The 13,724-nt window shown below is 37.1% G+C and overlaps 2 protein-coding genes across 8 annotated transcripts in view; one reads left to right on the top strand and one right to left on the bottom strand.

Moving 5' to 3' along the window:
• The window catches only part of CFAP96 (cilia and flagella associated protein 96), an 87,147-nt gene extending 77,490 nt beyond the window's left edge, over positions 1-9,657 (top strand). For 6 of the 7 annotated variants that reach the window (XM_074228849.1, XM_074228850.1, XM_074228847.1 and 3 more), the window contains 3 exons: positions 2,398-2,577; positions 6,117-6,292; positions 9,425-9,657. In XM_074228849.1, the coding sequence (XP_074084950.1) occupies positions 2,398-2,577; positions 6,117-6,292; positions 9,425-9,473 (405 nt within the window). In that variant the 3' untranslated portion in view covers positions 9,474-9,657. The remainder of the gene's footprint in view (positions 1-2,397; positions 2,578-6,116; positions 6,293-9,424) is intronic. The other variant, XM_074228853.1, reaches the window with a different exon arrangement.
• Positions 8,052-9,131, bottom strand: LOC141517626 (ras-related protein Rab-5A). The gene has a single exon (XM_074228854.1). The coding sequence runs from the start codon at positions 8,943-8,945 to the stop codon at positions 8,298-8,300; it is 648 nt and encodes a 215-aa protein (XP_074084955.1). The 5' UTR covers positions 8,946-9,131; the 3' UTR covers positions 8,052-8,297.
• Positions 9,658-13,724: the final 4,067 nt, after the last annotated feature.

The raw sequence follows: 13,724 nt of genomic DNA, 5'->3' as shown, positions 1-13,724 counted from the left end.
ACTAGAAAAGAAACATAAAGGTGGTAAAAAGCCTTGCCTTTTTTGGTTAAAGGAACTGGGGATGAAGAAGAGAAAAGTTCTGTGGGGAGATTTGAGAGCTGTCTTCAAATATTTAAAGAATTGCCATGTAAAAGAATAATTGAACTTGTTCTGTTCTGACTCAGGAGGACAGAACTAGGAAAATTTGTATTGGACTACAGCTTCCTTCCTTCACTCAGCTTCCTTCCAATTCTGAAATTTTTTTAGGTTCTTTAACATGGTAGCTCTCTCTTCAAGTAAGATAGAATAAAAAGTGGACATAGTTGTTTTGTCCTCCCTAGGGGACAAAACTAGAATCAGTGGATGATGGAAGCCTTAGGGACACAGAGATTAGCTTTATATAGTTCTTTGAGTTTTCAAAGGACTTCACTATATTAAGACTATGAGTTTAACACTTTGAAAATGTTTGAGTAAAAGTTGGATGACCACTTGGCATTGATATTTTTGAGAGAATTAATAATCAGATAAAAATTAAGCTCATTAATGACTCTGAGGTCCTTTCAACTATTAAATGCTAAGAACATGCTTCTTAAACTTTTTGTTTAACTTTGTTATATTCTTTTTTGTTTATTTTTTAATGATTTATTTTTATATTATTACAATAATCTTGTGAAAATAAACATAAACCCCCCTCCCCCCCAAAAGATAGAGAAACCTAAGGAATAGTGACAGAAAAAAAAAAGTGTACTTTAGTCTGTGTTCAGATTTCATTGGCCCTGTCTCTGGGTTGAGTTCTTTATCCTAAGTCCACCAAGGAAGTTGCTTCTATGTCTTTTCCAACAGCCACTATTACTAGGTGTATTTCCCTCCATTCTATTCCTCCTCACCCTAATTTATGCTATTTTTTTCTCTCTCCCCTTTCACCCTGTCCCTGCTCAAAAATGTGTCTGACTCCCCTCTCCCATGATCTTCCCTCTCTTCTATCACCTACTCCCCCTTCCCTCCCCCCCATTCCCCCTTATCCCATCCCTTTCCTCTCATTTTTCTCTAAGATAAGATAGATTTCTTACACCCTATTAAGTGTGTATGTTATTTCTTCTTTAAGCCATTTCTGATGAGAATGAAGGCTTACTCAGTCCCCCTCGTCTTCACTTTTTCCACTCCATTACAAAAGCTTTTTCTTCACTCTTATGTGAAATATATTAGCCCGTTCTTCCTCTCCTTTTCCTTCCTCCCAATACTTTCCTTTATCACCCATTGACTCTATCTTCATACTATATTATACTATTATATTCAGCTCCTTCCTGTACCTTGTCTATATATACTCCTTCTAATTGCTCTTATAAATGAGAAAGTTCATATGAGTTATCAGTATCTTCTTGCTATGTAGGAATACAAACAGTTCAACATCATTAAATTCCTCATACTTAGTCCTTCTCGTCAGCCCTCTAACTTCACCTGAGTCCTGTACTTGAAGATAAAACTTTCTGTTCAGCTCTGGTTGTTTCAATAGGAAAGTTTCAAAGTTCCCTGTTTCACTGAAAGTCCATCTTTTCCCCTGAAAGAGGATGTTCAGTTTTGCTGGGTAGTTGATTCTCAGTTGTAATCCAAGCTCTTTTGCCTTCTAGAATATCATATTCCATTTGGCCTAAACTGGTTTTTAACATGTTCTTTTATTCAGTTTTTTTTTTTTGTATTTTTTCTTCACCAAGTTACTGATGTGGTTTTCATGATTTATCTGTATTGCTCTCATTTCTCTTCCCAATTTTTCTTCTACCTCCCTTACTTTTTTCAAAGTCTTTTTTGAGCTCTTCTATTGCCTGAGCCCATTTCCTATTTCTCTTGGAGGCTTTGGATATAGAAGCTTTGACTTTGTCATCTTCTGAGTGTGTATTTTGATTCTCCGTGGGGTCAAAATAATTTTCTATGTTCAGAGTCTTCTTTTTCTGTGTTCGCTCATTTCTTCATCTGTGACTGATTTACTGTGTGTGGGGGGTTTGGGACACCCCACAGGGACCTTAATTCCTCCAAGGTCTTATGAGAGGCTCTCATTTTGTTATATTCTTAAAAATTACTAAGGACCCCCACCCTCCCAAAGAGCTATTGTTTATGTATGTTATACCTATTATATTTACTATGTTAAAAATGAAAACGTCTTAGCATTTTAATGTTATAGTATTTTTGTGAAAATAGTTTTGACATTGTGGATTCTCCTGAAAGGGACTTGGGGACTCTGAGATGTCCCTGAACCTCACTCTGAGAAACTCTGGGCTAGACTTACAGTAAGTTTTTAACTAAATTAACTTCTAACAAAAACTTTCTACTTAATTTTGAATCTAAGGTGCTTTTCATCTCATTTTATTAATTTGTCGAAGGAGATTCCAACTTTATAAACTTTTACCACTACTTAATTTACAGAAGGAGAATGAATATCACCATCAGTCAATTAAAGGAACACCTTTCAAGTTAAATCTCTTTCCAAAAGATTATTTTGACAGTAATCCTTATTTCTTTGACAAAATTTTGCCACCACTTAAGAAAACAGTGCCACTAAAACCAATTGGAGCACCTTTTAAACCACCTTCTCCTCCTAAAAAGGTAAATTTATAGTTATAGATAAGCTAGTTAAGGAAAAATAAGACATGGTTAGGTATTTTTGCTGCAGGTAGAATTTAAAAGAGATTGAGTTAAAAAGAAGTTGAGGTAAAAGAAATTTAGTATAGTTTAAACAAATATAGTGAAATATTGAATATATGATTGCAAGATTTTCTTTATTTTCACTAAAGAGTGAAACAACAGAAATATGTCTAAATTGTTATACATGTTAAAAAATATTAATTTTCCTCTCCTAGAGACTTCAGTAAAAGAATAGACAGGCATCTGTTTGGCATGGTTTAGAACAGATTTAATCCTTTTGGGAAAAAGGTGGTTGAAATAAATGGTGCACAACAGGGTTCCTACTAGCCATACTGGTAGGAATAATACTTTTAATATTATTATAATAATATTATTTTAATAATAATAATTTTCTATTTTGCAGAAAACCCCTAAACTCTTCAAGTTTTATATTTTTCTAAGTGTGACAAATTAAAATAAATTGTTTTTCCATTTGTTAAAATTAAAAGTATTTCATTAAAACCCATATCCCAGAACCAGTAGGCTAGATTGATGAGTAATTTCTCTATTTTTTTTTAATTTTAGAAAATTGATTCTTAACTAGACCAAATATTTCTACAGCAAAACTATTGAGTTTATTATCAGAGAAAGGGTACCTGATTAAATTAAATTACTCAGTAGAACTGAGCTATTATGAAGGGACTCTATCTCTAAATCCTGTGATATTATGATTTCATAGAATTTCCTCAGGGATGCTATATTCAATGAAACCAATATATTCAATTCAATGAGTGAAGAATTCAGTCAGTTATTCACGTAGGTATTTGCAGAAGTTTGGATTGATTTATATTAAGCAGGCAAAATATGTGTCCTTTACTTTCAAATTCTGCTCTGTTCCCCCCTTTCCTCTTTGTAGCATTCACCCCAAATTTTGGCAAAGCATTGTGTGTGTGTGTGTGTGTGTGTGTGTGTGTGTGTGTGTGTGTGTGCCATTCCCTATGGCACCCTTTTCCCCTGTACTATTAGAACAATATTTCATACTCTGGACCTAGCTTTCACCATTCTGGCTAAACTACATTTATCTTTTCTCATTTTTCCTCAAGGCCTTACTTAGATGACTGGACCCAATTCCTACCAAGCTGTTAATCACTAGTTATGACTTACTGCATTAGTCTCTATGTTCTAGTGGCTAGAGAGCTGGCCTTGAAGCCAAGGATCCCAGCTTTCTTTAACTCTACAAGTTCAAGACAAGGTGCCAATCTGCTTTGAGAGAGACAATTTCCTCACTGGGCAATCTCTAGTACTAATGAAGCCACAACTCCAGTTCATCTAGTCCTATGATTATTTGTACCTGAATTATATCTACCATGATATTCCCATTATTTTTTCCTAAATGGAAAGATGGCTCAGTAGTTCTTAGGCAATTGAAAGAATTGGTTGAATTAGTTTTATTGCATTTTCCATTTTTTTATGTTTTTTTTTTTTTTGCAAGGCAGTGGGGTTAAGTGGCTTGCCCAAGGCTACACAATTAGGTAATTATTACGTGTCCGAGGCTGGATTTGAACTCAGGTACTCCTGACTCCAGGGCCGGTGCTCTATCCACTGTGCCACCTGGTCGCCTCCTTATTGCATTTTCAAAGGCAAAAACTCCTCCCATAATTTCATGAAATATTTGATCATTTTGTATTACAGTAACCATGATAAACATTTGCAAAAAAATTACCATGATTAATAATTGTAGTATATGTGCTGGCTATCTGTACTAGAGAATGAAAAATAGATAAATTCTGGGAAAAACTCAAAAAGATTTTCCAAATTAAATCCATATACACTTTAAAACTCGGTTACCTCATTGCAAAGTTAAGTCAGGAGGATGCTGGTGAAAAATATATTGGAAAATATTATTTAAGGGTAAAAAATAAGAGAGATCAAAGGTTAATACACTGTATAGAAACCTCATGCATCTCTCTCTCTCTCTCTCTCTCTCTATATATATATATAATGAATATAATTGAAGCTGGTTATATTCTAACAGGATATTATTGGCTAATCATAGAGGAATTATTTCTAAATCAGAACCAAAGTAGAAGAAAATCAAAATAAGAGAATATACTATCTGTGTTTAGACCTACATAAACAAACTGTTGGTATTCCTAAACTGAAAGATAAATAAAAAATAAACAAAACCAATAAAGGCAGTCGTTAATATAGATTTTCGCTGTTTCCTTAGGAAGTTTAACTGATATCAGTTGCTATGACAGGGATACAAAAAAGAACTTTTAAGCCAAATTAGGCAGTATATATTTGATGTCTTTGCCAAGGGCAACATTGATTTAAAAATCATTCAAGATTCCTTAAAAGATAAGGCAATAGAGATCATTCTTTAGTTAAGTGTAATCCTGGGTAGTAGAATGTTTAGATGAAAGAGATGTTCCTTCTTGATGTTCTAATCCATTTTTCAGGGTGCTGCTGTTTGCAAATCTGAGCTCCATCAAGCTCAGGGCCTTAGAGATGAAAGAGGTCAGCTAATCCACTCCCTTCATTTTGCAGATGAGAAAACTAAAGCCTAGAGTTATGAGGTCACAAACCTTGTAGCAAAAATAGAATTCAAATTAAGGCCCTTTGACTATAAATCTAGCATTTTTTTTTCCCTCTGGAACATTGCAGAGCTTCCTAAATTGGATCAACAATTCAGCTTAACTATACCAACACAAGAAAGAAACAATTGAACAAAGAACACCTATTGTTTACAGATGATAATATATAAATGAATATGGTCATATCATATATGATAGCTAAAATTGAACAGGAGGAGAAAATACTGCATTTCATTTAGAAAATTACAAAGTACTCTTAAAGACTTCAAACTTCTTTCTGAAATGAGAACATAACATCTTTCTTTTTCTTTTTAGCATCAGTCTGTTAGTTGTGAAATGCCATGACCTCTGAAGAATTAAAGTTGTGGATTGTCCATAAGGCAGTGGAATAGCTGATTCCTTACTATTTCTTTCCAAAAAAAAATGCATAAAGGCATGACCCAAAAAAGCAGGAAACCCAGATACCAAGTGGCACGATAGATGAGATGATGTTTATAGAGTGCTTGGCATGGGACCTGGAATCTATTTAAGCACTTGATACCCTTCCCCAAGTACCACCTCTCTTGTATCTAGGCTAGGACTAGAGAGTTAGATTGGAGAGGTTCAGCTTATTGGGTTCTGTGAAGATGAAGGGGAAGATGTGGACCAGATTCCCACAGGTTGAGAAGGCATTAGTGGCTCCAGTCTCTGCCTGTGGAGATAGTACTCACATCAGTGAGATCAGAGAAGTATTGAATGGTGGATTTCCTGAGCTTCAATTCCTTGGCTGAAAAGAATGCATTTATAAAAAGGAAACTGGGGATAAAATATCTATACTGGTTTGGTGAGGCCTCTTAATTCTATTCAGTGTACTCTTAGGTATTGAAAACAATTGCATTCAGAACATTTGTAAAATGTATTTTTATCTAAAACTGTTACTTATAGCCAGGTGGTATGAAAGCAGGAACATTTGATCCTTTCCCTCTATATACCAATGACCAATATGGGAGAAAATTTTTCTTTGACAAAGCAAGTGCTGCAAAAACAGAAAGGATTTTTCATCCAAGCAGTGGACCAAAGAGCCGGCCAGTTTCGAGTATAATGTCTGCCAATGTCAAAAAGTAAGTTTAGTTTTTTATTTTTTGCTTTGTTTTCTTTTGTAATGGACCTGTGATTTTAATGGCAAAAGTCTGGGTAAGGAAACTTATTCTGTGATGAGATCAGCCCCTGCTCTGCAACTTTTCATTTTAAAAGATTTGGGGCTCAGCAAGCAGTGGAGTGAAATTATGTAAGAAATCAGAGGCAGGACTTAAATCCAGGTATTCCTGACTCTTAGACTATCTCTCTGTCTTCTGTGTCCTGGTTGCCTCTCTGAGCAAAACTTTTCTACTCATATTCAGCTCAATGCTTCCTTGATCTGTAATTTACTTGGTTTGGGTATGCCCACTCATGCAGATTGCAGTCTTCTTAAAACTATAAGATTTTCAAGACACTTAGCCAAATCATTCACCTCTGTGTTGCATCTCCAAACTTAGCTAGACTGATGCTTGGACATCAGTCTAACTTTCTGATTTTATAGACAAAGGTCACAAAAGTTCTCTGACTCCAAATCCAATTCTCTTTTGACTACACCCCAAAACTAGCCCTTCTAGCATATGAGTTGGGGACAGCTAGGTGATGGAGATGATAGAGTGCCCTGGCTAGAGTCAGGAAGACTTATGTTCCTGAGTTCAAATCCAGCCTCAGGCACTTAACTAGCTGGAGGAAATTCCATTCCAGTATCTTTGCCAAGAACACCTCAAAACAGGGGTCATAGGCAAACATGACTGAGTTATTGAGCAACATCATTAACACATATGGAACTCAAACCCCATTCTTAAGCTTCTTCAACTGTTAAATGCATTAAATTTGGTCATAGGTTCATAGGTCATCTAGTCCAACTCTGTATGTATTTTAAAAACTTTTTTAGTAAATCCCAAACCTTTAGATCATTAGAATCTGTGGTCTAAAAATTTGTATTTTTTTTTTTTTTTTTACAGACACAGTAGGCTTCATTTTATTACTCTAGTCATGGAGGAATAACTCAAATCCCCTTCAAATCCAAGGGAGAAGGGAAGGGAAGCAATAAAGAGGAAATAATTAGCTGTTTTAGTAACTGTACATTTTGCATACTTTGAAGCAACTCTTAAATATTACAGAACATATTAAACATAAATGGAGACTACAATGCAGTACTCTATTTACAGTACATTTGAAGATCCAAGTTTAAAATAATCAAGTTGAATGTACATAATTGTTAGTGCATTGACTAGATCATGTCCAAAGGGATCAAAAAAACCCCACTACAAAACAAAACAGAACCACCCCATGTAAAAGGCTAGCAGTGATTAAAGAGAAATCACAGACACTTGGTTTGTTTCATTTGAGTTGAAGAGTTCTTATGTTTGAAAACGCTTCTCTGTCAAGTTGCATTTATTAGTTTTGTCTTTATAAGAGAAAATGGGGATAAACTTGATTTTTATCACCATTTAAAAACAGGATAGGCTATAATTTAGATACCATGAACTAAAGTTCACTTTTTCTGAAGACATGGATGGTTTAAAGTCTTTTGTTTTTTTAATGGTTAAATTATTAAAATGTGGAATGTATGCTTAAAATAGATACCGGCAGAAACTATCACTTTTAAGAATACTGCAGATAAGCAGAAGTATCTTTAGGACCTGCTTCTAGAAAGAATTTAAAAAGAAAAAAACAACAATTTAAAGAGTCCCAATTCTGTGTCATAGATTATATCTGCATCAACATGGGGATTTAGAGGAACTAGCTGTGGGTCCATACAATAATTCTATATTTCTAATGGCAAGAAATGATTCCCCACCCCAGCCTTCCAACGAAGCAAATATTAAGAGCTTCCACTTGTCCCTTCTATTGCTGAAACATTAGTCAAATAGTGACACATGCATGTTATTAAAAATTAAGTTCAAAACACATAAAATAATTCTGTATTAGAAACTTGACTATATTGTAAGTTTCTTCTCCTTTTTAGAAGTTGTACTGGGCCAGGTTAAATGCTCCAATTCCACTGTTATTAATAATTAGGAAGCAGAAGAATATTCCACATAGAGTTTAGTTACTACAACACTGACTCCTAATTGGTTGTGTGGGTTCGGTAAGGTCTACACCTCTTCCTCTGGCAGAATTGGCTCCTGGATTCTGTGGTTCATTCTTCGGCAACTTTTTGGCTATTGCCATGAATATTTCATTTACATTCATTGATGTTTTAGCTGATGTCTCCATGAATAATAAACTGTTGTCATCTGCATAAGACTGTGCTTCCTGGAAATCTACAGCTCTTTTATTGGCTAGATCAGCCTTGTTCCCTGCTAAAGCTATTACAATGTTAGGAATTGCTTGCCTCTGAAGTTCTTTAACCCAGTTTTTTGTTCTTGCAAAGGATTCCTCATTTGTGATATCATACACAACCATTGCTGCTTGGGCGCCTCTGTAGTACATTGGTGCTAAGCTATGATACCTTTCTTGTCCAGCTGTATCCCATATTTCAAATTTTACTGTTGTATCATCCAGACATACAGTCTGGGTTAGAAAAGCAGCTCCGATGGTACTCTCTTGAAATTCATGAAATGGACCCTTCACAAATCGAAGCACAAGACTTGATTTTCCGACAGCAGATTCGCCAAGAAGTACTAGTTTGAACTGGCAAATTTTATTCCCGGTATTTGGCCCATTAGGTCTCGTTGCTCCTCGATTAGCCATGTCCAAATTAGAATATAGTCCCTAATGTCAGACTCTTAAATGGTAGACTTCCAGGATGCAAGTGTCAATGTTTTTCTTTCTATTGGCAATAACCTGGCGCGGCGGGGCCGGCGTGCGCTCAAGGGCGAGGCCGGGCCCGGCGTCTGGTCCCGGCCGGGCCGCTCCGCTGCCTCAGACTGGCCGGTGCGGGGCTCGCGCCTCTGGGGCCGCCCCCGCCTCCGGCTCCGCGGGCTCAGCCGCCGGCCGCCTAAAATTTTGTATTCTTAAAGACCAAAATAGACTTGCATTTTTTTTCTAATTAATTGGTTTTATACAGTGAAGATAAAATTATTTTGAATTTGATGGAATAAATTTGTCATCAAAATAGTGGAAAACTTGAAAGTAACTTTGAAAATTTGAAAACATGTTTTCAAGTTGGTAAATGTTGATATAGTCTGCATGTATTTAAAAATTAAATGCTTCTTTTTCCCCAATTTTAGGTCATTAAATTCAAAGAATTACATGACTACTTCTATACAATCCTACTAGTTACCTGAGAGAAGAAACTTCTGATCACCTGAGTATCAGTAATTCTTTAGCAATCATTTTTAATAAAATAAAATTATGGAATGTTGGTAGAAGTGGCAATTCAGATGTATAAGACAAATTTTAATCTTTTGTTATTGTAATATCTTATAATTTTTTATAATTAAATAGTATCATGCATAATTTAGTATGGTTACTATGATTTGTTTTTTTTTTATTCTTTAGTCATCTCAGCCAGCCACATTTATAAATTTTGAGGTTATTAAGCTTTAACTTTGTTTAGAAATTAAAAAAAAATTTAAGCCCTTACACTTTTTCTCTATTTTCTTGAAAATGTTAACAAAAGAATTTTATAAGCCTGGGATATATATATGTTCCTTTTCTCTCCAGTCCAAATGGCACAGGAATCAGTCTCAGGTAATTTAAATAATCCCTTCACTTTAGGCCAGAGAGACTTACAGATTTTAAACAGACAGTTTGGGGAAAAGCTGAAAACTCTGCTGAATTCCTAGACTAAGGGTATCCCAACTTTTTGATCATGTACCCTTGTCCATAAAATGCTTTTTCGTTAGAATCTTGGAGAAATAAACTTTTACCCTGCTATCTGTATATCCTTCCTTCTAGTGTCTGAATGGAACAGGAAGCTCTTCTGTACTTCTTGATGGAATTCCAGAAAAGCATACACCACAAAGAAGACCTGGAACCAGGAAAACACCATTTAGTTTGCCCCACAATGACTTGCAGGTCCTTTGCTTGGGCTTCTTGGGGGTCTTTGAGGGGAAAAGGGGACAATAGCAAACCTAATTTTGCTTGCTGTCTCTGTCAAGGAAAATGACCCTTCAGGCTGGAAAGGACAAGCCAGAAATAGCTGATTAGAGTTGAAATGGAAGATATGGAGAGATATATTATTCCTTATATATATGGCTCCTTATGAGTTCAAGGCAGCAGACCTAATTTAATTATATCTCAGGACTGAAAGAATGGGAGGATATGATTGCTGAGCCAATATCGGTTACTTCAGGAAAGACAACCCAGAGAGACCAGCTGAGGGCTGAAGGGATGGAGAAAGGCAACTATCTTGTCCAAAACAGGGAAGAATGAAGGACAGCTAGGTGGTGCAGTGGATAGAACACCAGCCCTGGAGTCAGGAGGACCTGAGTTCAAATATTACCTCAGACACTTAATAATTACCTAGCTGTGTGACCTTGGGCAAGTCACTTAACCCCATTGCCTTGCAAAATACCAACAGAAGAGGGAAGAATGGAGAGAACATGGAAGGAGGGAATGCAAGGGAGTTCTTCTGTACTTCTTGATGGAATTCCAGAAAAGCATACATCACAAAGCCAGATAGCTTCATTGAAATCAAAGGATTCTCATATACTTTGAGTGGCAAGACTAGTAAATCAGGGAATTCTATAGAGTTGACCTTAATTTCAGCAAAGTATTTGACAGAGTCTCTCATGTCATTCTTGTGGAGAATGTGGAGAAATGTGGGTTGGATAGATGTGTATTTGGAAGAATTTGGAACTGGTTGAATGGCCAGATCCAAAGATTCACTTGAAAGGTAAGTTCTAGAGCTTGGCCCCAGACATTTGTATCAATGACTTAGCTACAGGTATAGATGGAGTGCTTATCAAATTTACATGACACCAAACTAGAAAGGATATATGATCTAAAAGATTTCAGCAACCAGGATTATTGGGCAGAATCTAATCAGATGAATTTTAATAGGCATAGCTGTAAAGCCTTAGACTTGGGTTCAAAATATCAACTTCGTAAATATGAAACAGAGACATGACTAGATAGTAGTTTATGAAAAAGATATTGAGGTTTTAGTGAAACAAGCTCAATGTCTTTACAGAACTCTGCCTCAACAGAGAGCATAGAACCCAGTCCAGGACAGGCCTCAGGGAAGCCCCAGCCCTAGGAACCAGGAACAGGCCTGGGCAGTATCCAGCAGCTGCCTCGAGAGCACTTCAGCCCATGGGTTGGGGGGGATGGCAGAGGTCTTTCCACTATCCCTAGGGCAGGATTTTGCTGCTTTGCCCATACTCAGATCCAGTCGCAATCTCAGTCCCAGTCTCAGGAAAAAGAGCTTACTGCCATAATCCTCACAGTTCCAGGGCAGAGGGCAGTGCTTGTGCTCATCCACAGACCAGAGCACAGGCCAGGAGAGCAGTCAGAGTCTCTCATAAGACTTGGAAGAATTGAGGCCTCTGGGGGAATGTCCCTGAAAACAGCTGCAAAAACCCTCAAAAGCTTGAGACAGTGTGTCTTACACCCTGGAAGCAGAGCCCCATATTAACAGAGTTAAAATCAAATCACAGACTGGGGAAATGACCAAACAAGAGAAGAAAAAAAAATCTGATCATAGACAATTACTTTGGTCCCATGGAGCATCAAAATACACTCTCAGAAGATGACAAAGTCAAAGCTTCTGTATCCAAAGCTTTTGAGATCCTAGAAGCAAAGGATAAAATAGAAATTGAGGGAATCCACCAAACATTTCCTCCTTCATTTTTTTTAGGGTTTTTTTTTTTTTGGCAAGGCAATGGGGTTAAGTAGCTTGTCCAAGGCCATGTAGCTAAGTAATTATTAAGTATCTGAGGTCAGATTTGAACTCAGGTACTCCTGACTCCAGGGCTGGTGCTCTATCCACCAAACACTTCCTAAAAGAGACTGAAAAAATGAAAACTCCTAGGAATATTATAGCCAAATTTCAGAACTTCCAAGTCAAGAAAAAAACAGAAGCAGCCAGGAAGAAATAATTTCAATTTCATGGAGCTACAATCAGGATTACACAGGGTCTGGTAGCTTCTACATTAAGGGCTCGTGGGGCTTGGAATATATTCTAGAAGACAAAAGAGATGGGTTGCAACCAAGAGTCAACTACCCAGCAGAACTGAGCATTGTCTTTCAGAGAAAACAAGGACTTTTTTTTGAGGGTGGGTCAGTCTTTTTTTATCATATTTATTTTGTTTTTGTACAAATGATTTTTATACATTACTAAAATATTCTTGTTTGAGAGTAAATATAATACCCCCTCCTCCCAGAAAAATATAGACCCTCATGAGCAGTAAAAGAAAGAAGAAAAAATTAAAATTAAAAAAATAAGGGCTGCTAGGTGGCGCAGTGGACGGAGCACCAGCCCTGGAGTCAGGAGCACCCGAGCCCAAATCCTGCCCCAGACCCCCAACAATCACCCAGCTCTGTGACCCTGCAACAACAACAACAAACAACAAAATAAAATAATAATAGGGACTACCAGGTGACACAGTGGACAGAGCACCTGCCCTAGAGCCAGGAGCACCGGGGTTCAAATCCAGACTCAGACACCCAACAATCACCCGGGTGTGCAGTCCCAGGCAAGCCACCCCCCCCAAATAATAATAATATTAATAAAAATGTACTTCAGTCTGTGTTTGAACACCACCAGCTCTGTTGCGGGTGGATCACATTTTTTTAAAATTAATTTTTATTAAAGATATTATTTGAGTTTTACAATTTTCCCCCCAATCATACTTCCCTCCCCAACCCCCCCCCCCATGGAAAGCAATCTGTCAGTTTTTACTTTGTTTCCATGTTGTACCTTGATCCAAACTGGGTGTGATGAGAGAGAAATCATATCCTTAGAGAAGAGACAAGAATTCTAAGAGGTAACAAGATCAGACAATAAGATATCTGTTTTTTCCTTTTCTAAATTAAAGGTAATAGTCCTTGGTCTTTGTTCAAATTCCACAGTCCTAGGGGCGGCTAGGTGGCGTAGTGGATAAAGCACTGGCCTTGGAGTCAGGAGTAGCTGGGTTCAAATATGGTCTCAGACACTTAATTACCTAGTTGTGTGGCCTTGGGCAAGCCACTTAACCCCATTTGCCTTGCAAAAATATAAAAAACAACAACAATAAATTCCACAGTCCTTTCTCTGGATACAGATGGTATTCTCCATTGCAGACAGCCCCAAATTGTGCCTGATTGTTGCAGTGATGGAATGAGCAAGTACATCAAGGTTGATCATCACCCCCATGTTGCTGTTAGGGTGTACAGTGTTTTTCTGGTTCTACTCATCTCACTCAGCATCAGTTCATGCAAATCCCTCCAGGCTTCCCTGAATTCCCATCCCTCCTGATTTCTAATAGAACAATAATGTTCCATGACATACATGTACCACAGTTTGCTAAGCCATTCCCCAATTGAAGGACATTTACTGGATTTCCAATTCTTTGCCACCACAAACAGGGCTGCTATAAATATTTT

The sequence above is a fragment of the Macrotis lagotis genome, chromosome 3 (genome assembly GCF_037893015.1).
Source record: "Macrotis lagotis isolate mMagLag1 chromosome 3, bilby.v1.9.chrom.fasta, whole genome shotgun sequence".
Classification (NCBI taxonomy): domain Eukaryota; kingdom Metazoa; phylum Chordata; class Mammalia; order Peramelemorphia; family Peramelidae; genus Macrotis; species Macrotis lagotis.
Note: the sequence above shows the minus strand (reverse complement) of the source record. Positions and strands in the feature narration are given on the sequence as shown.